The 26801-nt window shown below is 47.4% G+C and overlaps 1 protein-coding gene across 5 annotated transcripts in view; it reads right to left on the minus strand.

Moving 5' to 3' along the window:
* The window catches only part of SEC16A (SEC16 homolog A, endoplasmic reticulum export factor), a 94852-nt gene that overhangs the window by 39955 nt on the left and 28096 nt on the right, over window positions 1–26801 (minus strand). For all 5 annotated transcript variants that reach the window (XM_073559345.1, XM_073559337.1, XM_073559327.1 and 2 more), the window contains 3 exons: window positions 15946–16057; window positions 2907–3012; window positions 2682–2822 (listed from right to left, as the gene is read on the minus strand). In XM_073559345.1, the coding sequence (XP_073415446.1) occupies window positions 2682–2822; window positions 2907–3012; window positions 15946–16057 (359 nt within the window). The remainder of the gene's footprint in view (window positions 1–2681; window positions 2823–2906; window positions 3013–15945; window positions 16058–26801) is intronic.

The raw sequence follows: 26801 nt of genomic DNA on the forward strand, positions 1-26801 counted from the left end.
TCTTTGAGCTGGTCATTATGTTTACATAGCTTCCCATTTGGTGGGTATTCATATTCGGCACCCGGTCCCACTCGGCCCTTATTCACAGTGACGTCACTTTGACACATGGTAAGTGTGATGACACAACACTTAATCTTAATTATCCAGATGTCTATTTTCAGTCAGCCTGAAAATAGCCAGGAAGCTATTATCTTTGTTTACTTTTTAATGTCGGTGTTTTTGAGGGTTGGTCAAGAAACACAGCCTATTGTTCTTATTAGCTTGGATGTTGACTTTAGAGTTGCTGTTTGCTACAACTCATTGTCTGCTATCTTTGAGGGACAGGAACATAGGGTAATTGAATAATCCATGCTTGTTAATATGTTGATTACACATTTTACCAGGCTAGCTAGTTTGTTGACCTGCAAAATAGAGGAGGACAAACTAGGCAGACTGATTAAATACTCAAACAATGCGAGTTAATCTCATCACACCATCCCCTTGACCTGTGGATGATGGCTTGAAGGACCATTGTGAACTATTTAAGGGAGGATTTGCCTCTGTATCAAGTGGGACTTGACAGAACAACACCCAGGACAACATGGCTCCATCAAGGACACAGATTTGACATTCTACAGGATGCCAGCTTAAGGACCACAGCCCTAGCTGGAAGAATACAGATTTGCTCCATTGATTATTACTGAACCCATGGAGACATCTGGGGAAACTAGGTTGGGACCATCCAGTCATCTGGCTCCATGGGGACGTCCAGAAAATCCAGGTAGTGACCCTCCGGTCACCTGGAATCCATGGATACATTTGGGGAAACTAGGATTGGGACCCTCCGATCACCTGGCCCCATGGAGATGTTTAGAGAAACCAGGTTGGAACCATCATGTCACCTGACCTCCACGGATACATTTGGAGAAGCCAGGTTGGGACCATCCAGTCACCTGGCTCCATTAAGATGTGCAGAGAAGCCAGGTTGGGACCATCCAGTCTCCTGGTCATGTGCCTCAATGGACTGTCAGCTTCCTAAGCTTGTCATTACCTCCTCTTTGTGGATACCCACCAAAAGGAGGGTACCACAGGTGGGGGTAGTCAGCCTTAATCTGCTCTAATCTCGGGGAGCCAGTGGAAGAGAGACTCTCTAATTTTGCACCATCGTGGGTACTGTATATACTCGTGTATAAGCCGACCTGAGTATTAGCCGACCCCCTAATTTTGCCACAAAATACTGGGAAAACTTATTGACTCGCGTATAAGCCTAGGGTGGAAAATGCAGCAGCTACTGGTAAATTTCAAAAATAAAAATAGATACCAATAAAAGTAAAATTAATTGAGACATCAGTAGGTTAAATGTTTTTGAATATCGATATTGAATCAGGAGCCCCATATAATGCTCCATACAGTTCATGATGGGCCCCATAAGATGCTCCATAGAATATTATGCCCCATATGCTGCTCCATAAAGGTTATGGTCCCATAAGATGCTCCATAGACTATGCCCCATAAGATGCTGCAAATAAAAAAAAAATTAAAAAAAAATGACACGCTCACCTCTTGTCGCTGGGGGCCAGGTGCCGGTGTCACCGCTGGCTCAGGACCCCAGCACCTGAGATATTCACCTGTCTGTTCCAACGCTGCTCGCCGCTGTCTGCCAGGTCCTTTGTCAGTGACTGTTCAGGCAGAGGGTGCGGCATGCACTAACTACGCCATCGCGCCCTCTGCTGCCTGAACGTCACTGACAGAGGGCCCAGCAGACAGCGGTGAGCAGCGTTGGAATGGGGACAGGTGAATACTGCATATACTTACCCCCTCCTGGCGCGGTCTCTGCAGCCCCCCGCTTCTCCCACGATCTCCCTTCCTTCCTTCAGCGGTCACGTGGTACAACTCATTAAAGTCATGAATATGCGTATATTCATGACTTTAATAAGCGGTACCACGTGACCACTGAAAGAAGGAAGGGAACCCACGGGAGCAGGGTGGCTGCAGAGACCCGCCAGGAGGGGGTACGTATATGCAGTATATGGGGGACTTTCAGCCCCAAAAATTGGGCTGAAAATCTCGGCTTATACGCAAGTATATACAATATTTTGCTGGGACTGTTCTATGTGCCATTGTCTGGTGGTGGTGGATCAATAAAGTATTGACACACTGTTTTACCCTCACCCTGTGTTGTTCCAGTAGTATTATGCCCACGGAAAAAGGAGAATGGGCTTTTAGTGGAATGAGTCCAGGGTCTTGGGCCAGCGGACTAGAGCACCCACTGATAACCCCCCACCACCGTGCATCCACAATAAGGTTTTAATACTAGAGATTAGGACCATCACGAATTTGGGTACACCTTGGCGCTAGTGGGATGTCTATTATATTTTGCTTCTACTTACAGTAGGGTATAAATTCACTTTGTTTCTATATACATACAGTCCTGCACGGTCTTGTCACAATGTATCATGGAAGAAAAAACGTAAGTCTGTAGCAAAACCTCAGCAGTAAGCAAATATTACCCTGTCAGAAGTAGGTCTGACACGTGTTTCAATCCTTGATGTGCCAGGGAACCCACACAATGCTACACCCCACTGCTATTTAATGGCGTGAATCTGGACGTTCTCCATGAGGAATCAAGGGACATAATGGCGAAAAAAATCCACAGAGCAGTTGTTATTCTGCTGCATATAAATAGGGTAGGAAATATTTACCTCAAGCAGCTGGCCCACCAGCACCGAAGAGTAGTAGGATGGGTGCTTGGCAATAGTCTTGGAGATGACTTCACAATAATGGAAGGCCTGAGCGGAGAGGCCATATTCAGCCAGGCGACAAGCATAGATGAACTTGTAAACCTGGAAGACAAAATCTACTGTAAACACTGAGCTCAGTCACATTGCAGAGCACTGCTGATCCCATCTACTCCGACAGCCTCTTACCTGAATATTGGGGAGGGAGATGGTCTGAGCCCCCAGTGATTGGGCATACTCATAGGCTTCTGTCCTCTGGATGGCTTCATTAGAGGCAAACTTAGTGAAAGGCAAACTAAGAGAAAATTTAAAAATGAAAATAAATAAATATCACAGAACATAAAATTTAAGTAAATCCACAACCTCAAGAAAAGACCACTGGGCACCTGATGTATACTTATGCTACTAAATCATAAGTGTGTACTATCACAAGAAGTGGTGGACAACAGAAGACAGTAATTGGCGGTGAGGGTGTAAAATAATTGTTATTTATGGAAGGGAAAACAGGATTTTTGGTTACTCACCATAAAATCTGTTTCTCAGAGCCTTCATTGGGGAACACAGGAAACCATGGGTGTATGCTGCTGCCACGAGGAGGCTAACACTATGCACAAAAAATTAGCTCCTCCTCAGCAGTGTACATCCCACTTACTGGCACCAAATTAACCAGTTTGTGAGAACAAAGGAGAAGCAACATGTAAATAATAATCTTTATTTTTATATAGCGCTAACATATTCCGCAGCGCTTTACAGTTTGCACACATTATCATGTAAAGGAACAATATAAGAGTGAAATCACAATACCAAACTATAACAGTAGAAATAATCAACACAGTTGTCAAACATGGGAGGGTGCTGTGTCCCCCAATGAAGGCTCTGAGAAAGATTTTACAGTGAGTAACCAAAAATTCTGTTTTTCTCTATCGCTTCATTGGGGGACCCAGGAAATCACAAGACATTCCAATGCAGTCTCAGGGGAGGGAAACAGCACCCACGACATTCAGGTCAGAGAACTAGCCACTGCTGCTTGCAAGATTCTCCTACCTAGGCTTGCATCCGCTGAGGCGTAGGTATGAACCCTGTAAAACTTGGCGAATGAGTAAATAGAAGACCATGTCACTGTTTTGCAAAGCTGTAAGGCGGATGCCCGAAGGTGAACAGCCCAGGAGGCACCCACATGGGTTTAGTAGCGAGTCTTAACCCGGTACGCCTCCAAGATAGCCGCCCGGACTGAGAAACCCTGTGACCCAATTGTCTATGCCGGGGATGTGCACTGCAGATATTGCCAGAACCTTGTTCTCTGCCCAAAGAAGTAATTTTAGATACTTCAGCCATGGCCTGAGGAATCAAGAGGTCCTCCCTGGTGATTGACATATGCCACCGGCGTAGCATTGTTTGTCTGGACTCGAACTGGTAGTTCCCTGAGAAGGTCCTGCCAGTAGAGGAGGGAAAGAAGAATGGCTCTGATCCCGAGAATACTGATTGGCAGCGAAGACTCTTCCAGTGTCCAACTACCCTTGACCAAGAGCTTGCGGAATACAGCTCCGCAGCAGAGGAGACCAGCATTATTTGTAATCACCTGCCAGTGGATGAGGAAGGACTGACTCCGATCAATGAGGGGGGAGGACAGCCACCAGTATAGGGACGCTCTGATTCGGGATGAAATCTGGAGTGGACAATATAGGGAGAGAACAGACCTGTTTCATTGTGATAGGATGGCCTGTTCAAAGGGCCTAGTGTGAAACTGAGCGAAGGGAATCGCAGCCGCCAACATCCTGCCCAAAACCACCATGGCTGAGCAAAGGGATGGAGAGCGAGGGGCCTGAAGAGAGCAAACCCCCCTCGCCTGAAGGGTGTTTAACAGCTCATGCCAAGTAAAATCAGACGCTTAGTCGAGGCAGGGTATCAAGTGATGGACAGGCTTTCCTGGGCTAGAGAGAATGATGGGGCCTTGACGAGGATATCGTCGAGGTAAAGCAGAATCACTAGACCCTGGGTCCGTAGAATGGCCTTCACCATAGACATTATCTTTGCAAAGACCCTGGGTGCGGTTGCCAGGCCGAATGGTAGACAGACTAATTGAAAGTGGCCCTGCCGTACCGCAAAGCACAGGAATCTCTGATGACTCGGAAAAATTGGGACGTGGAGATGTGCATCTTGGATATCCACTGAACGCAGGAACTCTTGAAATTCCATGGAAGCTATGACAAAAAAGGGATTCCATTCTGAGATGAAGACGGACCCTTTTGTTCAGTAACTTGAGATCTAGGATGGGTCGAACTGTACCATCCTTCTTTGGAACAACAAAAAGGTTTGAACAGAACCCTGTAATATGTTCCTGAGGTGAGACAGGAATGAGGACGACTGTTCGGAGAAGCGAGGAGATGGCTGTGAAGAAACCCGGAACCAGGGAGGGATACCTTGGGTCACTTAAGTGGGCAGTACCCCACGGTCACTACCAGGTCAGCATGTCCTCCATGTGCTTCTTCCCCCGGGACTGCTGGCCGTGCCCCCGTCCCTGCGCCCCCACGTCCAGCGACACCCCCCATCCGGCCGACGATACTGACCCACATGTCCCCGACCGGCGCCGCCCGCTGCCCCAGGAATCGCGCTCTCCCGGACTTACAGCCACGGAAGTCCACCACATCCCCGGCGTCACAGAGGGCACCGCCCTGGCTGCGTCACAGGGGGCACGTCCCAGCCACGTCACAGGACGCTCCCCGGACGCATTTACACCGTCGTCAGCCCGCTATACTTACCTGCACCTCAAGCGTCGGACCACGACCAAGCCAGTCATCCTACCTGGACACTGATTGCTTGCTACCGCTCACTATCGTGCAGTCCTCCTGGACCCACTGTGGCGCTTCCAGGGCACCGGATCTGCAGAGGAAGGGGACCCTTGCTGCCTGAGCAGACTGGCCGGGCCTGGGAATACCTTCTATCTTCTACGTTCTTCACAGGTTTGTCTGAAGAGGTTCACCCGTCAGGGACAGGAAACCAAATGATGCGGGAGAGAGGTGCCGCCCCTTTAGGTCGGTAGGTTTCTTGTCCCTGAAGGGCGATTCCCCTGTCCCGTGGTGCTGTCATGGAAGACTGAATACATTTACACTTTTGAAGAGAGCATTGAGATTTAGCTTGAGGAAGAACAGAACTTCTTCCACCGGTGGCCTCCATTATGATCTGGTCCAGCCTGCTTCCAAACAGTTGTGATCCCTGAAAGGGCAGACTTATCAGAGACTTCTTAGAGGACAAGTCCACCTGCCATGACTTTAGCCATATGGTCTCTGGTACTGCTGGCGCATCTGGGGAGGACAGCTGGGAAGCAAAAAGAGGAACTGAAGTGACTCTCCTGCCTAGCCCTCTTATGGCCATTGCTGATATCTGAAGAAGGATGTAAGGAAGGGTTATGGGATCTGCCAGCTTCCGCAGAGAGAGGAATGGCCAGTCTGTCAAGTATGGATACCAGGGTCTGAGGCACCTTGGACAGATGAAGGGAAGAACGGGAGAAGGGGAGCACTCTCAGGAAGAGGTGGATGACTCAGGAGTAGTAAGCACAGAGGGATTGCTATTGCTGCAATCCAAACAGAGGCGAGAAGACTGACCTGAAGGGAGTCTGCATTTACAGGAAGAACAAAATAGAGGCTGGAGAACGGGACTGCACGCCTCTAAAATTAGGCATGATAGAAGAGCAAGACAGGCTCACTAACAAATGAAAGAGGTTAGCGGAGAGATAAAGAGGAGGTTACTGAGGAGAGCGTCAGTCTGCAGAGAAGAGCTTACCCACAGAAGAACGGAAGTCCTGCAAGATGATCCTAGGGTTCTGCGGTGAAGAGGGGTCTGAAGGGATGGCTGGAGAGGCTCCTGTGATGCTGTGTTCAGATGCCAGAAAATGGCTAACGCGGGGAAGAACAGGCAGGCCCCCTGACAGAAAAAAGTGTGCAGTTTCCCACGCCACAGAAAAAGGAGAAGGGGCATGTCCGAGGCGAGAGGCAGAAAAGCCTGCATGACGTGGATGGAGTGAGGGGGCGGAGTCAAGCACCGCAGCTAGGCCACACAGAAGCCGAGGTCTAGAGTAAGAAGAGTGGCAGGATCAGGTGGAGGGAGCGGCACGAAGGACTAAGAACCAGGTGAAGAGCAGGCCTAAGGCCCGATGCAGAAAAAATACACACACACACACACACACACACACACACACACACACACACACACACACACACACACACACACACTAACTCCTAATAAAGAGCCCCACACATACAGTGGGGAAAAAAAGCGTAATTACTTACTGTTAACGGTATTTCTCGGAGACCATGACTGCACCACGGAGGGGATCCGCCCCACGGGGACAGGAAACCTTCAGGAAAAAAAGGCGGTACCTCTCTCCCGCATCAGTTGTTTTATAGAGCATTAACGGAACTTCAGCCTAATACTAACACAACAACTTTAAGAAAAAATTTCTATAATCATTAAACTGCATAGAGGAGACACCTAGTGACTTTTTGACTAAACTGTATTCACCATAAGTGCGCACCCCACACGTGTAGGGAGGGAATATACGGGTGCCGAAATGGGCTTAGAGAAATACCGTTAACGGTAAGTAACTACGCTTTTCTCTTTCCCCCATGACGGCACCACGGAGAGAATTGCAGAGACTATCAATTAGGGGGGGGGGGGGGGCACTGCCTCCAGCACCCTTCTACCAAAGGTTAGATCTGAGGTGACTAGGTCCAGCCGATAGTGGTTGAAGAACGTAGGAAAGGACCAAGTGGCGGCTCTACATATGTGCTCAATGGAGACGCCTGCTCTCTCTGCCCAGGAAGCTGACACCGCTCTAGTGGAATGGGCCGTTATTCTACCTGGAATATCCGCACCCTGTGACGAGTACGACAAGGTGATGGCGTCTCTTATCCACCTCGCCAGTGTGCTCTTTGATGTTTTTCGCCCCTTTCTTGGTCCCTGGAAGCAGACAAAAAGAGACCTATCCTTTCTACACTCCCTGGTGGCCGCTAGATATTCAATTAGGCATCTCCTAACATATAATGTGTGTAGGGTCTCTTCTCCTTTGTTTTTGGGATTGAGGCAAAAGGAGGGGAGATTTCTTGAGTTCTGTGGAATCGAGACGCTACCTTCGGCAGATAGGTTGGGTCTGTCCTATGTACCACCCTGTCATCCAGGATCTGTGTAAATGGAAGGAAGGCTGACAGGGCCTGGATGTCAGTAATTCTACGGGCCCATGTCAGGGCTATCAAGAGGGAGGTCTTGAGAGATATTAATTTTAGCGGTGCTTCTTGTAAAGGCTCAAAGGGAGGCTTGGTCAGGGCAGAGCACCAAGTTTAGATCCCAGGGAGGAGTGTTTAGGAAAGACATAGGCCTGGATCTACTGGCTGCCTTAATGAATCTGGACACCCAACGATTCCCTGCCAAGTCACAGTTGTATAAGGCCCCAAGGGTCGCCACTTGAACCTTTAGTGTGCTGGTAGCTATACCTTGCTCTAAGCCCTTTTGTAGGAACTCTAAGATCTTTGGTATGGGTAACTTCCCCTTTGGACTGGCCCTTGATACTGAAAGGAACTTCCTTCAGACCCTCCCGTACTGTTTAGTGGCTATCGGTTTTCTACTTCGTACTAAATTTTGGGAGAAGCCTCTGTTGCTTAATAGAGCCCTTTCAAATTCCAGGCCGTCATATGTAGGTTCTCCACCTGGGGGTGCAGTACTGGGCCTGAGAGAGTAAGTTCGGGATATCAGGAGGACCCAAGGGTTGGAGATGGACATTCTCCTCAACCAAGAGAACCACGTCCTTCACGGCCAGAAGGGGGCTATTAATATTACCCTTGCTTTGTCCTCCCGTATCTTCCTCAGAACTGATGGAATTAGGGCTATTGGTGGAAACGCATAAACAAGGGGAAAGTGTCAGGGGATCATGAGGGCGTCCAGGGCTACTGGATTCCCAGAGGGGTCTATGGAGCAGAATGTTTTCACCTTCCGATTTGTCCTGTTGGCGAACAGGTCTAGATCGGGTTTCCCCCATAGTACCGTGATCTGGTTAAAAATTTCCTGGTTCAACTCCCACTCACCCTGTCTCAGCTGTGTGCGACTTAGAAAGTCTGCCTTAACATTGTCTGCCCCTTTTATGTGGAGTGCTGTCAGTGAGCCTAGGTTTTCCTCTGGAAACTGGAGAATTGATCTTGTCACTGTCATTAGGGCGCATGATCTTGTACCCCCCTGATGGTTTAAGTAAGCCACTACCGGGCGGTTGTCTGGAAACACCCTTATGTGGTGGGTTCTGAGGGATTCCACAAAATACAGGAGGGCGAGATTTACCGCTAGCAGCTCCTTCATGTTCGAGGGGGGCTGCCTTTTCGTCCTCTGTCAAGACCCCCTGAGTTACCTGATTGTCCAAGTGAGCCCCCCACCCCCTGGGGCTTGCGTCTGAAGGACTCTAAATACCGGTATTACCCAAGGGACCCCCCTGGATAGGTTGGATGATTCCGTCCACCATTCTAGTGAGCGAGCTGTTCCGGGTGATATGTCTAACCGCCCTTCTAAATTTCCGTGAAGGGAAATTTCTGCCGCTAGTGTTTCCCACTGGAGATCCCTTGTGTGAGCTTGTGCCCACTGCACAGCTGGCATACAGGCAGTCATTAACCCGAGCAGGGACATGGCCTTCCTCAGTGTTGTTACTGTGTGAGTTATTGCTCCTGATGCTATTTGTTTTATGTGTAGCATTTTCCCTTCCGGGAGTCGACACTCCTGCCTGAGGGGATATATGGTTATGCCAAAATACTCTTGTCCTTGGCTCGGGATCATCCGGAATTTTGGTAGATTTAGCAGCCAACCTAGGCCGGTCAGAGAATTCCTAGTCCTGCTCAACTGGTCCCTGCAGTGGGACGGGGAGTTGCCTATTACTAGGAAATCGTCCAAGTATGAGACTACTAGGATGTCCTGATGCCTTAGATGTGGCATGACCTCTGCTATGATTTTTGTGAACACCCTCGGGGCGATGGCCAGCCCAAACGGGAGAGCTTTGAATTGATAGTGTTTTATCTCTCCTCCCATAGTTACTGCTATCCTGAGAAATTGGCGGTAGTCCACGTGTATGGGGACGTGGTAGTACACGTCTTTTAGGTCGCGTACAGCCATGTAACAGGACGGAAACAGCATTTTCACTGCCAATTTTATTGTTTCCATTTTGAATGGGTGGATTATCAGGCACTTGTTTAATTTTTTCAGGTTTATTATTGTCCTGAATATCCCCATCTGGCTTCCTCCTATGACAGAATCACTGATTGGGTGCATCAGGGAAATGCTGTAGATATAGTATATCTTGACTTCAGCAAAGCATTTGAAAAAGTATCTCACACAATCCTTATTGAAAAAATGGCTAAGTATGGAATGGACAAGGCAACTGTTAGGTGGATTCATAACTGGCTTAGTGATCGGACCCAAAGAGTGGTCGTAAAAAGCTGCACATCCAGTTGGAAGAATGTCTCAAGTGGGGTACCACAGGGCTCTCCTGGGCCCTGTATTGTTCAACATCTTTATCAACGATTTAGATGAAGGAATGGAGGGTAAACTGATTAAATTTGCTGATGACACAAAGCTAGGAGGGATAGCTAATACTAGAGAAGAGAGAGGATTCAAAAAAGATATAAACTGGAGCAGTGGGCAGCAACTAACAGAATGGTTTTTAACAGGGAAAAATGCAAAGCACTACATCTGGGCAATAAAAATGAAAAAAGCATATACAGTATTGGACGAATAGGGCTAAGCAACAGCACATGTGAAAAAGACTTGGGTATACTAATCGATCACAGACTGAATATGAGTCAACAGTGTGATGCAGCAGCAAAAAAAGCAAATGCAATTCTAGGATGTATTAACAGAAGCATACAGTCTAGATCATGAGAAGTCATTATTGCCCTCTATTCCTCTTTGGTCAGACCTCATCTGGAATACTGTGTCCAGTTTTGGGCACCACATTTTAAAAAAAAACAAAAAACGACATCAACAAACTGGAGCAAGTTCAGAAAAGAGCGACCAGAATGGTGACCGGTCTGCAAACCCTGTCTTATGAGGAAAGGTTGCAGAATTTGGAAATGTTTAGCTTGCAAAAGAGAAGACTGAGAGGAGACTTAATAGCTGTCTACAAATATCTCAAGGGCTGTCACATTGTAGAAGGCTCATCTTTATTCTCATTTGCACAAGGAAAGACTAGAAGCAATGGGATGAAACTGAATGGGAGGAGACACATTAGATATTAGAAAAAACTTTTTGACAGTTAGAGTGATCAATGAGTGGAACAGGCTGCCACGAGAGGTGGTGAGTTCTCCTTCAATAGAAGTCTTCAAACAGAGGCTGGACAGACATCTGTCTGGGATGATTTAGCGAATCCTGCTTTGAGAGCAGGGGATTGGACCAGATGGCCCAGGAGGTCTCTTCCAACTCTATGATTCTAAGATAGGGGAATAGAAGCCTTTTTCCTCTTTCTTGGCGAGGGACCTCTTGCAATACTGATTTCTCCACCAGGGTCTGAATCTCCTGTTGAATCGTAGCTTGTTCTTCCGCTGACTGCCTCTGTGGGGTCACTACGAAAGAGGGTTTGGGTGAGGTGTGAAAATTTAACTTGAGGCCTGATTTTATGATGTTTAAGATCCATTGACTGTTTGATATGTTTTCCCAGGTTGGGAGAAGAGGGCCACTCTTCCTCCTACCTGGGAGACACCTTCATTGGGGTGGTTTCTTGTCTGCTGGGTTTCCAAACATGAACCCCTTTCCTTTGCCTCTTCTATATTCCCACTTGTCCTGGGAGTTTTTAGGTGGCATCCTCTGGTTAAATTTCCTGCTCCGAAAACGCTTGAAGGGGAAATTGGATGGGTTAGGGAAAGACTTATTTTTATCCCCCGCTTTGTTGAGTATATCATCTAGCGTAGGTCCAAAAAGGAATTCACCTTCACAGGGAATGGAGCAAAGTTTTGTTTTTGTTTGCAGGTCTCCCATCCAGCACTTGAGCAATAGGGCCCTTCTAGCTGCGTTCGAGAATGAGGCTGCCCTGGCTGTTAGCCTGATTGAATCTGCGGATGTGTCCGCTAAAAAGGCCGCCGCACCTCTCATCAATGGGACGGAGTCTAGAATTGCACCTCTCTGAGTTTTGTTTTTTAGCTGGTCCTCCAACTTATCCAACCACACCATAAGGGCTCTAACAGTGCAGGTGGCGGCTATGGCGGGTTTCAGCCCTCCTCCGGCTGCCTCCCAGGATCCCTTCAGGAACGTATCCGCTTTTTTGTCCATGGGATCTTTCAGTGTCCCCATGTCCTCAAACGGCAGAGAGAATTTTTTTGAGGCTTTCACAATGGCTACGTCCTCCTTTGGTGCTTTGTCCCAAAATGAACAGCTTGGGTCTTCAAAGGGATATTTTCTTTTGGGGGCTAGGCGGCCTTTTTTCTCCGGTCTTTTCCACTCCCTCTGTATTAGCGCCTGAGTTTTATCGTTCATAGGGAATGATCTCCTTTTCTTCTGCTCTAACCCACTGAACATGGCATCCTGAATGGTCCTTTAGGACTAGTAGACACCAGTCCCAATAGTGGTTCTGATTGCCTTTATTAAATTATCCGTTTCCTCTATAGGGAAACAGCTGCGACCACCTCGGCAGAGGACAAGGAGTCGGACGACGGGCTGTCTGTGTCTGATGCAGAAGATTCGCTCTCCCTATTGCTGTGATCTGACTCGGGATCCCTGCTTTTAGGCTTTCTATGCTTTTTACTTCCTCCCTGGAGGGATTTGAGGGTGTTCTCTACTTGGTGTTTAATTAGGTTTCTAAGGTCAATGGTGAAACCTGGGGATTCCTTGCATATAGTGTGCTCAATGCAGGATTGGCAGAGCCTTTTCCCCCACCCTGCGGGAAGCTCCTCTTTACAAAGTGGGCAAATCTTGTGGTTGGCTTTTTGCGTGCACTTCTTCCCCTATAAGAGAAGGAGGACAGGCCCTAGTTATAGCATGTACATTCACGTAGCTCACTCACCCACCGGACAGAAGAAGGATACAGAGTCTGAAGGGGCTCCCGGATCTGCAAGATGCTTGTCTTTTGTGACCCGTCCCACCGGACTCCTTGGTGCGTCGGGACTCCGAGCGGCTGCTGCTATTGCGTCGCTGGGAATGGTTCCCTGTGGGATCCTTCTTGCGGTGCCTTTGCGGCGATTGCTGCGGTTGCTGCTGGGGTCCTGCGTCAGGGGACATGTCCAGCAGCTGCTGCTCTTCCTGTGGCTCCAAACTCATGTTCTCAGGAACAGATCGGTGTTGTGCTTCCTGCATCCTTTAACCGAGCGGCCAGCACGTTTGCTTTTTTATTTCTCTCCCCCCCCACTCTGGGTGCTCAGCGCCGGCTCCCAGAGATGCCTTGCGCTACCTCACGTGACCAGGCGGCACACCGCCCCGCGCACTCCCAGGCCTTCCAGTGATGCCTTGCGCCACCCCACGTGGACCAGGCGACGCTCCGCCCCGCGCACTCCCGGGCCTTCCAGTGATGCCTTGCGCCGCCCCACGTGGACCAGGCGACGCTCCGCCCCGCATATGCGCACTGCCGCAGTCCTGGCTCCCAGCAATGCCTTGCACTGCGGCTGACGCGTCTCTGCTCGTGCTGCTGGAGCTCCCGGCGCCCGTTGACCTCCAGCACCTGTCCCGGGCCGTCTTGGCCGCCATACTGGTTCCGGGCCGGCTTCTGAGTGGGGACGCTATCTTCAGGAGAGGCGGTCTTCTGGAGCGCTTTTGCCGCCTCCCCCCCCCCCTGGAGGCCCGCTGACCCCAGCGGTGGCGCCTCGGGTAACCGCCCCAGCTGGGACAGGGGGCTCCCGCTGTCATCTTCCAGCCTGGTCGGCCCCGTCATCGCGACGACTGGTAAGTCTGTAGGTTCCCTATGCGGACAGGAAACCAACTGATGCGGGAGAGAGGTACCTCCTTTTTACCTGTAGGCTTCCTGTCCCCGTGGGGCGGATCCCCTCTCTCCGTGGTGCCGTCATGGGCGAAAGAGAAAAAGTATTTAGTCAGCCACCAATTGTGCAAAATCTCCCACTTAAAACTATGAGGCCTATAATTGACATTATAGGTAGACCACAACTATGAGAGTCAAAATGAGAAAAATCCAGAAAGTTACCTTGTCTGATTTGGCAAGATTTATTTTGCAAATTATGGTGGAAAATATTTGGTCATTAACAAATGTTCATCTCAATATTTTGTTATATATCCTTTGTTGGCAATGACAGAGGTCAATCGTTTTCTGTAAGTCTTCACAAAGATAGCACACACTGTTGGTAGTATGTTGGCCCAATCATCCATGCTGATCTCCTCTCGAGCTGTGATGTTTTGGGCCTGTCAGTGGGCAACACAGACTTTCAAATCCCTCCAAAGATTTTCTATGGGGTTGAGATCTGGAGACTAGCTAGGCCACTACAGGACGTTTATATGCTTCTTAAGAAGCCACTCCTTTGTTGCCCTGGAGGTGTGCTTGGGATCATTATCATACTGAAAGACCCATCCACGTTTCATCTTTGATACCCTTGCTGATGGAAGGAGGTTTGCACTGAAAATCTCACGATACATGTCCCATTCATTCTTTCATGTACACGGATCAGTCGTCCTGGGGTCCCTTTGCAGAGAAACAGACCCAAAATATTATGTTGCAACCTCCATGCTTCACAGTAGGTATGGTGTTCTTTGGATGCAACTCAGCATTCTGTCTCCTCCAAACACGACGAGTTTTGTTCCTACTATACAGTGCTACTTTGGTTTCATCAGACCATATGACATTCTCCCAATACTCTTCTGGATAATCCAAATGCTCTCAAGCAAACTTCAGACGGGCCCGGACACGTACTGGCTTAAGCAGGGGGACAAGTCTGGCACTGCAGGATCTGAGTCCCTGGCGGCGTAGTGTGTTACTCATGGTAGCCTTTGTTACGGTGGTCCCAGCTCTATGCAGGTCATTCGCTAGGTCCCCCCGTGTGGTTTTGGGATTTTTGCTCATCGTTCTTGTGATCATTTTGACTCCACAGGGTGAGATCTTGCGTGGAGCCCCAGATCGATGGAGATTATCAGTGGTCTTGTATGTCTTCCATTTTCTTATTATTGCTCCCACAGTTGATTACATCACACCAAGCTGCTTGCCTATTGCAGATTCAGTCTTCCCAGCCTGGTGCAAGGTTACAATTTTGTCTCTGGCGTCCTTCAACAGCTCTTTGGTCTTCACCATAGTGGAGTATGGCGTGTGACTGAGGTTGTGGACAGGTGTCTTTTATTCTGATAAGTTCAAACAGGTGCAATTACTACAGGTAATGTGTAGGACTGGAACCTCTTGAAGAAGTTACAGGTCTGTGAAAGCCAGAAATCTTGCATGTTTTTAGTTGACCAAGACCAAATACTTATTTTCCACCATAATTTGAAAAACATATCTTGCCAAATCAGACAAGGTGATTTTCCAGATTTGTTTTCTCATTCTGACTCTCATAGTTGTGGTCTACCTATGATGTAAATTACAGGCCTCTCTCCTTTTTAAGTGGAAGAACTTGCACAATTGGTGGCTAACTAAATACTTTTTTTCCCCACTGTCTGTACATGCCCCAGTCTAGACAAAGCTGTCAGAATTTGTACACACTGCTTACACCTCCGATAAATCTTCTTCTGGTCTTGGGATTTGGCCAGATGCTCCACTCTCTACGGCTGAATTATTAGCCTAAGCCTCTACTGATGAACGATATCAAAGGTGGGGAAAACCTGCCAATAAAAGGGGGTAATCTCTTCGTCCCTGAAGAGGTCTCGGATGCAAGAACAGACGTCAGGATGTCATCCCACGCCATACTCTGTCTCTACGTGGGATAACAGAGTGACTGTTCACACTGTTTCCTGCCAAGAGATAGAAGAGGAAACCTTCTGAAAAAGAAAGCAGAAATCATTACTGAAAAATTCCGAAAACAGAGGTAGAGATAAGGGTCTAGTGACAGACCCATGTCCACCTCCTACTAACACTAGGCTATACTGATTAACTTGGTGCAGTCGGTGGGGTGTACACTGCTTGGGAGGAGATAATTATTTTGTGCATAGTATCAGCATCCTAGTGGCAGCAGCATATACCCATGGATTCCGGTGTCCCTCACTGAAGCGATATAGAAATTTCTGTGCGTACAGTGGGTGCAGGTTAATGTCATTGGCTATTAAAAGAATTCTCATGCCGTGTTCTCACCCGTGGTTGGTGCCGATGAGAACTAACTTGGTTGTTTTCTTGGTGAATACGCCAAAACCGACCTGCGCCATTAAATAGCAGAAATGAGCAGCTTCTAAGAGTCCTCGGGATGCTGGGAGATGGGAAATTAATGTAAGAAATTGGTCAGACAAGATTAAAAGTTTCAAAACTTTGTATAATTCTACACCAAAGCATTATTTATAGGCAATGCTTCATTACACAAGTTATCATGGACCTCCAGGCAATAAGCTTACATTAACTCCTTAAGGACCAGGGGTATTTCCATTTTTGAGTTTCCATTTTTGCCTTCCCTTCTTCCCACTGCCATTAACTTTTTATTTTTCTGTCATTATGGCCATGTAAGGGCTTGTTTTTTGTGGGACGAGTTGTACTTTTGAATAGCACCATTGATTTTACCATATCATGTACTGGAAAACGGTAAAAAAAATTCCAAATGTGGTAACATTGCAAAAATGTTGAAACTGTCCTGCCATTATGATTCTTCAGGTCATTACGAGTACACTGACACCAAACATGTCTAGTTTCTTTTTATTTTATTTAAGTGGTGAAAAAAACATTGCAAAGTTTGTATAAAAACAAAAAAATGCTGACATTTTCCGAGACCCGTAGCGTCTCCATTTTTGGGGATCTGGGGCCGGGTGAGGTCTTACTTTTTGCGTGCCGCTCTGACGGTTTTATTGATATCATTTTGGTGTGTATATAATCTTTTGATTGCCCGTTATTGCAATGTTGCAGTGACCAAAAAAACCTTTTTCTGGTGCTTTGATTTTTTCTCTCACTTCGCCGTTTACCGACTGGATTAATTATTTTTATATATTGATAGATTGGTCAATTCTGAAAGCAGTGATACCAAATGTGTGTATATTTGATTTTATCTTTTAATTTTGAAGGGGGCAAAAGGGGGGTGATTTGAACTTTAAAAAAAAAAAAAAAAAGATTCAAATAAAAATATAAATTGTTCTTACTTTTTACTTACATCAATAGTCTCCATGGCAGACTAGAAGCTGCAATCATTATTATTATTATTAATTTATATAGCGCCATTAATTCCATGGTGCTGTACATGGGAAGGGGGTTACATACAAAGTTATAGACATTGTTAACAGTAAACAAATTTACAATGACAGACTGGTACAGAGGGGAGAGGACCCTGTCCTTGCGGACTTACATTCTATTACATTCTTACACCAACCTACATTCAATCATCCGATCTCTTGTGCTACATAGAGCACTGATCATATTAGCACCACATGTGCCTCACAGAATTTTATACCACTGAGTAGTGAATAAATTACATTTTTACCATTAAAATGCTGCTTTAGCCCCAAGTTTTTAATTTTTCTAAAGGGCTAATAGGAAATGTTTTGACAACAAACTGAGGTCCATTTTTTCTCCTGAGTGCGCCAATACTCTACAGGTAATCAGGAAATATTTTTCAGGCACAGTGCAAAGCTCAGAAGACAAGGAGCACCAGATTTTACGGTTATGGTTTGCAGGTGCAATGACACACTTGGAAAGCCCATGAGGTGCCAGAACTGCAGAACCCCCCCCGTAAGTGACCCCATATTACAAACTACACCTCTCAATGATTTCATCTAGGGGTGGAGTGTCATATTTACTCTATGGGTGTGTCACAGAATTTTATACCATTGGGCAGTGAACACAAAGTAACTACATTTTTACCACTAAACTTTTGTTTTAGCCCCAGATTTTACATTTTCACACAAGAAGTGGGTAAAAAAGGCCCCAAAATTTGTCCCATAATTTCTACTGAACGTGGCAATACCCCATATGTGGCTGTACAGTACTACTTAGCCATATGGAGGGAACGGAGTGCTATTTTTTTTTTTTTAATTCGTTTATTGAACAAAAAGAATGCATAACATACATATTGGCGCATGATAATGAAAATACACACATAACCCTTCCAGTGTACAGAAAGAACAGCCATTGTAAAGCATGTATATCAGTTGAGTTTCACAAGCCTTTATCGCATTATTCAGAGATTAAAAAAAAAAAAAGGAATTCCTAAACTACAGCTACTACTACAACAACTGGTATTTACTACGGCGCAGCCTAATATCTTATATCCTATAATCTCATACGTGACGTCTCAATCTTGCAAAGTAAGGTGAGAGGAATTCCACCTCTTCCAAATCTTCTCAAACTTACCCAGGCACCCCCGGTTTTGATATAATGTATGTTCGTATGGAACAATCGAGTTCCCCAGGTTAATCCACATTCCAAGGGAGGGACATGAATCCCTCCATCCACTGTAGTGCCAATACCTTTCGTGCCATAAACAGTGTCTCACGCAAAAAGATCCCGGCATAGTGACCCCAAATCTCCTAATCCCATACCCCAAATAAGCAGACCAGTGGTTCAAGAGGAACAGAAACCTGCATCAAGGATGACAGAAGCAACGTCACCTCCTTCCAGTAATTTAGAACAATGGGGCATTGCCATATCATGTGAACAAAATCTGCATCTGATAAAATACATCACGGACATTCTGATGATTGAAATCGACCCATCCTAAAGAGTCGTATCGGAGTCAAGTATGACCGATTTATTATATAGCTGTATCATTCTATTATTAACAGAAGGTGATACTCCAACCAGAGATTCCAGGATCTCTTCCCACTCCTCTCCCTGCGTATTAGGGATGAGTCTTTCCCACCTCCTTTTGATAGAGTTTATAGCAGATTCCGTTCCCACAGACAACATGTACGTATATAAAGAGGAGATCAGACCCTGGGGACCCTGCGAATTAAGGATTCCTATCAGGGGTAGAGATGAAATAGTACGGTCTACACCCCTACCTCTTGTGAAAGATTGAAGAGCTGATCTCAACTGTAAATAGCGGAAAAATTGGGACCTCGGGATATTATGTGTAGCCTGTAACTGCTCAAAAGACATTAAGGTCCCTTGGCCATACAAGTCTCCTATCAAGGAGACATTATGTTGATTTCAAAAATCGGTGGATGGGTGATTCAATAATTCGGGGAGATAATCATTGTTCCACAGGGGCATTTCAGCTATAAAATCTTTAAATTCGATTACTTTTTTAATTTGCCTCCATGCTAATCGCACCAATCGGAGCAAGGGTAATAGACGAGGGACCTTAGTCCTTTCCAACTCAAGGTGAAACCTAGTAGGCAATCGGTTCGTGCAGCATGAAGCAGGTGGCTCTCAGAATTGGGAAGGCGATTACCCGGCATCCATTTAGCTTTAGCCTGCCCAGCCAAATAGTATAGGAAAAAAATCTGGTAACGCCGCCCCACCTCCCTTTTTTGGTCTCTGCAGAGAGGACAATTTAAGTTTAGGCCTAGTTTTCCCCCATATAAATCTGGGAATTAAGATTCACAAAAAAAAACTTGGGTACCATGACAGCACTGTGCTGAAGGAAGTAATTAAGCTGTGGAAGTAATATCATTTTAACCAGATTAATGCGTCCGGCTACAGACAACGGGAGTTTGCTCTAAGTAGCAAATTTCACTTTAACCAGTTCTAGCAGTGGGTGAATATTAAGTTGTAAGTCAAGCGCACTGTTATGAGATATGTATATACCCAAATATTTAAAATTAGATATGATTGACAGCGAGGAGAGAGCCTCTAGCTGGGGCATGGGAAAGGGATAACAAAGCGGACTTCTCCCAATTTATATATAGACCTGAATATTTACTGAATCTATCTATAGTGGCAATTACTTTCGGCAGAGTTTCCTCCGCTTCGTCCATAAATATCACCATATCATCAGCATACAGACCAATGGTATCTACCCAACCCGCTATGTCTATACCTCTGATGCCAGGGGAAGACCTAAAACGTATTGCTAGTGCTTCAATCGCAAGGGTGAAGAGGGCTGGGGAGAGGGGGCACCCCTGACGAGTCCCCCTATGTAATGGAAAAGATTCGGACACAGAATTATTTACTATAATACGGGCTTTGGGCTTCATATATAGTATTTTGACCCAATTTATAAATTTTTCCCCAAAGCCATATCTTTGCAAGCACGCGGAGAGGAAAGGCCACTCGAGACTCAAAGGCCTTGGCTGCGTCTAGCGATGCCAGTGCCCACTTGTTATCTGGCACTAGGGAGCTATATTGGACTATTGACTGGACCCGTCTGATATTAATGGAAGTGCTCTTACCAGGCACAAAGCCCGTCTGATCAGAATGTACAAGGTTCAGTATAATCGAATTCAGTTTGGTAGGTAGGATCTTAGAGAAAATTTTATAGTCCACATTTACTAACGAGATAGGGCGGTAGGAGCTACATTCCAAAGGGTCCTTGCCCTCCTTCCTAAGCACTATGATATTAGCCTCATAAAAGGAGTCAGGCATAGATTTCCCTTCCCAAATTCCCCGAAATACTTTAACCAGAAGTGGCGTTAATATATCCCAGTATTTCCTGTAGAATTCAATAGGGAATCCGTCTGGTCCAGGGGCCTTCCCGGAGGCCATGTCCGACATGGCATTTTCTATCTCCTCCGCAGTGATTTCAGCGTCCATAAGGGTTCGCTGTTCAGGGTCTAGTATAGGGACTGTTATATCTGACAAATAGTCCAAGCACCCCAACTTGTCAAAGTCGCTTTTAGACTCATAATGACCTGTAATAATCATAAAAACAGCCGAGTATCTCCTCGGTTGAAGACACCAATGAATCATCTGACCTACGAATCTGTAATAGTGTTTGAGGTGTTGTGTTGGCGCACCAAATAGGCTAGGAATTTGCTTGCTTGATTTCCCAGCTCAAAATAAGATTGACGGGTAAAAAATAGTTTATGCTTAGACTTAAGGGGGTTTTACACATAGCGATATCGCTATAATGTCACAGATTTTGTGACGTTATAGCGATATCGCTATGTGTGATACTTACATCCGACCGGCTCCCCCGCTGTCCATCGCTGATCGCGCGAGAATGTCCGGCTCCATTTCTCGTCGTCAGCTTCCTGCTGGGGCTTCCTGCTGTGACGACGAGCGACGCGTGCGGGAGGACGTCTTCATCGCTGTGTGTGAAAGGTATCGTGCACTGTGTCGCTGCTGCATCGCTGTGAGATCTGTGTGAAAGCTCACTAGCGATCATTTAGCGATGCACCAGCGATCCTGACCGGGTCGGATCGCTGGTGCATCGCTAAATGTAAAAGGGCCTTTAGAGTCTATATGCTGAGTATATAATCTCTGAGCAGCCAACCACTCCATCCTATTACGCTAGTTTGGTTGGAAATATATGTAGCCTCTGAATCTTTCAATCGTTGCTCCATCTCATCATCCTCCCTCGAGGTTACCCTCTTTATATAAGAGATCGTGAAGGACAAACAGCCCCTCAGGTATGCCTTAAGGGCATCCAAGAATAAATTGATATCTTGAGGTTCTGGGTGGGACGAGATTAAACAATGCAACTGATCGATCGTTCTATCTGAAGTCAGTATTAACTTTAACCAAAATGGGTTCAACTTCCAGACCGTCCTGTTATTTGATTGCCCATATTAATTCTAAGGATGACCGGACTATGGTGTGAAATCCCCCTACTACCATGTTCTATATTGTCCACCCACATCGCTAGACCACTGGATCCGAATATATAATCTATGCGCGATAGAGAGTGCTTAGTGGATGAGTGGCAGTTGTATTCCATTGACTCAGGGGGACGCATCCTCCATAAATCTAGCCACCCACTACCTTCCATAAATAATGACAGTTGGGACACAGTCGGTAAAGAGGCTCCCCCATACGCTCCTCCATCCAATCTCAATTTATCAAGGCAGGTATTCATAATCATGTTGAAGTCTCCCATACAGATAACGTCCGCATCTGGATAATTTAGGGCAAAGCTCATTGCTGTTTGAAGAATGGACGTACTGGCCGGAGGGGGGTTATAAACACATAGGATTACACATTTCCTGGTATTTATCAATGTGTGTACAAAAACAAAGCGACCCTCAGGATCCCTCCAGGTCTCCCTGGTTTCCCATCTAACATCTCTATGTACCAGCAGTGAGACCCCTCTCGAATAACTAGTGTGAAATGCGTGAACAGACCATTGTACCCAAGGTTTCTGCACGCATCGAGCTGTATCTCTGGTCAAGTGCGTCTCCACCAAGGCCACAATGTGAGGGCGATACTGTCTGATCTGCGAGAAAACCTTTATCTTTTTCCCAGGAGTCTTTATACCTCTCACGTTCCATGTCATACATATCAATTCAGACCCCATGTTTTACTCCGCTGAACATGGCATGTAGTATTGCCCGAGTAAAGTTTAGAGGCACCACATAGAGATTGATATTGCCATTGCCTGCGACTTCTACCTAAATAATCAAAACCGTTGTAAAACAGAAAACAAAATAAGAACCAAACATTTTTGGAGCAAAGTCTCACGCTCCCATCGAAAAACAAGCAAGGGGTCCAGTATTATTGGTAGACTGGATACCTGCAGGAAGAGCTCCAGTTAGACCAATAGAAAGAGAATATAGGTTAGCATATTAGGATTCCTTTGCAGAGGATTCCATATGAGACCGCAGCCACCCAGTCGCCACCGCCGGATCCGTAAAAACACAGGAGTAGCCCCCATGAACAACCCGGACCGGATAAATCATTGAGAACATAATATTTCTCTCTCTGAGCCGCTTCTTTACTTCGATGAATTGCGCCCTCTGTTTCTGAAGTTCCATGCAGAAATCCGGGAAAATCGAGATCACAGCATTGTTGAACTTGATAGGACTTTTTTGCCATGCAAGACGCAGAATAGTGTCTCTGTCTTTACAGTTGAGATGTGCCAGGAAAGGTCTAGGTGGGGCTTCCGGAGGAAGGGGTCTCGTAGGGACCCTATGAGCCCTCTCAACGGCAAACACCGGAGAGAATGCATCTCGCAACGAAGCCTTGAGCCAACCCTCCAGAAATTGCTCAGGATGTTGACCTTCTGAGCGTTCCGGCAGACCAATGACACGGATATTATTCCGACGCATTCTATTCTCCAGATCGTCCGCTTTCTGCCTCCAGGCGTTCATAGAACCTGCCACTTTTGTTAACTTGGCCTCCATAGGCGCGATGGTGTCCTCCACCTGGGACACTCTTGTCTCCATTTCTGTAATGCGTCCCCTCATGGTTTGCATATCTTGTCGAAGTCGTCCCACCTCCGTGTATACGTCCTCTATTTTCTCAGTCAGGGATGTCCTGGTCAAGGAGATGGCCTGCATCAACTGTTCGGACGCCTGTTTGAGGGTCAGTTCTTCCTGCTCAGATTCCTCTCCTCCCCGAGATGGACGATTTTTAAGCTGAACTTGAGAGGGTTAGTTTCTGAGGGATCGTGCACTTTCAGAGGGGTCAAGTTTGGCAAACTAAATTTTTCTGCTGCTCCTGATCCCTTAGAACGATTCAGGATATGCTCCGGGGATTTCCCACGTCGGATCGTGAACACAGCAGGGCTATTAGATTATTACAGCCCAGGAATAATTCCCACATAGAGGGGGCCACGTGAAATTATGAGGGCAGCGTCCGGTGCCGAGTCAGTAGGATTTCTTGCGACCAATGGGGGAGGGGGGGCCCCGCAGCACCCACAGAGACAGCAGTAGTCGGGGGAATCCAGAGGCTCCCACAGTAATGGCACCAACGGGTATAGCAAGTTTATCAGTGGAAGGGAGAATGCAGGGCCTAATCTTCCAGGGCACTCACCGCGCGTCCCCTCTAATCCTCAGTATGGAGATTCACTGCCCGAGTAGCGCTGCAGCGGTAAGGGCAGACGCCGCAGCTCTCACTGACAGAGCACGTCCTCCCGCGGGGGTCCAGGAGGGTCCTGATATCCAGGGGTCCAAACACCGCCAGGTATGCTGCAGTGATGAGGTCCTAATTACAGGATAAAGGCCGGATTTCTTGGGAGCTCTCCCGACATGCGTCCTCTCTCTTCAGCTACATAGCCACACCCCCCAACAGAGTGCTACTTGCCTCCTAGAACAGTTTGCGGACTCCATATACAGAGCCCCCTAACTGCTAGAAGAGCAGAATCCCCCCTCAAGTGACTCTTTTTGAAGCTTTTATTGAGAACATTTTACATAACATTTAGGATCACATTTATCTAGCACTGCTGAGCACTTATTTTATGGTTTCCATCTAAATCTCTGAGTAACATGATTCAGCTGAAACCCAAGAGGAATCCATTCACTATAATGAGGTAAGAGAGTTACTCTGGACTCAGTCTGGCTTCTGTTCAGCGGTGTCATTTTCAGAAGTGCACAAAACTGTGGCAGACGGCGCTTTTATGCAATCCTAACAAGACAGACACCGTCGGATCACAGGTCAGATGGCCTCTACAGTGCCTCCATCTGCCTCATTATAGTGAATCTTCCACCAGAGGTTCTGACTGAATCACATATTTCAGAGATTTACACGGAAACTCTTGTGCAAGCGCTCAGTGCAGAGCGCAGAAAAAATCTGCACCCAAGCCTTACTGCGATCTTTGGGAGGCAGAATGAAAAAAACAGCAGGTGAAGAATTGGGTTTATTTTTTACACCATTCCTCGTGCAGTATAAGCAATATGGCGCCTTTATTCATCGGGTCGATGCGATTACAGCCATGCCACATTTATATCAGGTTTTTATGTTTGGCTGCTGTCACGCACTAAAATATGCTTTTTATTGCAAAAAATAGTTTATTTTTCGCTTCATTGGGGGACGCGGGTATCCCAGGGTGTATGTTGCTGTTGCTAGGAGGTGCTGACACTAGGCAAAAAAAAAAAAAAAATAGCTCCTCCCCAGCAGTATACACCCACTGACAGTGTCTGTAGGAGGCAGACCTGGATCTAACCCCAGATCTGCAGTTTTTTCCTTTTCAGGTCACCTGTTGTGTTTTATTAATCTTTTTCCTTTGTTTTTCAGGTTCTTCAACTTCAGGGTAACAGGGTGTAACGTCTCACCCTGTTTTTCCACACTTATGCGAATGTCACTTATCCTCTGTCACCTTCACTGGTGTTTCAGGGTGATTTTCCAGTGGCCGGTCCTTTGCTATTCCCCACCTCACCCCTCTCCTCGGAGAGGGCTGAGAGGAAGACTGTGGTCACCAGCGGTGGCCTCCCCTCTTCTTGTAAGGGGTTGATGCAGTCTTCTGCACCGTCCGGCGATAGGGTGGGAAGGAGGATCCATGTTTTCCAGCGACCTTCTACCATCCGAGGGCTCCTGATGCGAACCTCATCTGTGAAGAGGACTCTGGACACCCCCCCTCCGTGGCTGGTATGTATGTCCCTCTCTCCCGGTCAGCCCCCCCCCCCCCCCCGCAGCACTGCAAGGCTACCCTATCGGACACGCTGGCTCTGCGCAGCTCTAGCCAGGACTCACCGGCTTCCACACATTGGAATTTCGCACTCTTTTTTCTGTCCAGTTGCGCGTGCTATTTTCTTTTTGAGTCCCTTTTCTTCCTGTAGTGGAGCTTCCCCGCCGGAACACGCCTCCCTGAAGGCCCTCCAATCAGAGAGGCACCTATCTCCTGTCTGGCCTATTCTCCTGGCTGGACACTCACCCGGCGCATCAGCCTATCAGCTTTCTGCCTTCTCTTTCGCTGGCCAGCGTTTCCCGGCCACGCCCCCCGCTCTGCACGAGTTGTTCCTTCCTCCTATCAGATCCCCCCCGTCTTCCCAGCTGGGACACGCCCCCCCCGGCGGAAAGCCTATCATAAGGGCAGTTCCCATTTCTGCCGGCCGTTCATCCGGGCCAGCCACGCCCTCTGGCAGGCCGGCCAATCACAGTCATGCTTTTGTTTTTCCCTCCGTAGCTTAGCCACGCCCACACTCTGCCCGCTGTAAGAGAATGTGGTCCTCAGGTCAGCCATCCCCCTTCTGCCAGTCCTGCAGTCCGCCCACCATGTCTGCCCCACAGAAGCACTCTAATGCCCAGGATGAGAGCAAACCCCTCTCTCCAGAGTGGGCTGTTGCCATGTCTCAGTGGGTCTCGGACCTGACAAAAATATCGCAGTCCCTCGTCCAGGCTCTGGAACGTCTTCCGAATTTAGTGATTCGCACACACCTGACCACGACCTTCACATGGAAAGATCGGGATAAAGGTCTAGGAAGCCGACTCTCCCTAGCACCTCATCCAGTTCCTTGGCCCCCTCTGCATCTTCCAGGATGCCCCTCTCTCCCCATACCTCCTCAGAGGATGAGGCATTTGGGTCAGATGTCGATTTCCAGTCCGGGTCTGACTCTGATTCGGATAAGGCTTCCAAGATACAAGACATGATTGATAACCTTATTTTGGCTATTACGCAAACCCTTAAAACGAAAAGAGGACAAGGTTCCCGCTCAAGAACACGCCGTTTCCTTTAAACGGGTAAAACATCCTCCCCGGACCTTGCCCACTCAAAGAGTTTGAGGCAACAATGGCTAAACACTGGGAGCATCCCGAAAAGCGTTTCCCTGGAAGGAAACAGACACCTTGTATCCCTTTAGACCAGACCTTACTGGCAAATGAGCAGAGTCTCTCACGGTGGAACCCCCCCCCCAGGTCCTGGGATCCGATGACCATTGGCTGCGACGCCCTATTGATCCCGTGGTCCCAGTTTTGGCTGCTTTATCTTTTTCCGCCTCTCCCCTTGATTCTGAGAGTCGTAAAAAGATAAAGGTATAAGGGGTTCCCGTTCTTCTGATTGCTCCAGACTGGCCCGGTATGCGGAGCTGGTGAACATGCTCATGGACGTTCCCTGGATGCTTCCAGACCGCCCAGATCTCCTCTCACAAGGGCCCCCTCTTCCACCCGAGTTCTCAGTCTCTGAGTTTAACGGCATGGCCGTTGAGGCCACAGTCCTGAAGGAAGCCGGATTTTCTCACAAGGTCATCCAGACCATGATT

The sequence above is a fragment of the Dendrobates tinctorius genome, unplaced genomic scaffold, assembly GCF_039654945.1.
Source record: "Dendrobates tinctorius isolate UK_male_01 unplaced genomic scaffold, ASM3965494v1 ptg000013l, whole genome shotgun sequence".
Lineage (NCBI taxonomy): Eukaryota > Metazoa > Chordata > Amphibia > Anura > Dendrobatidae > Dendrobates > Dendrobates tinctorius.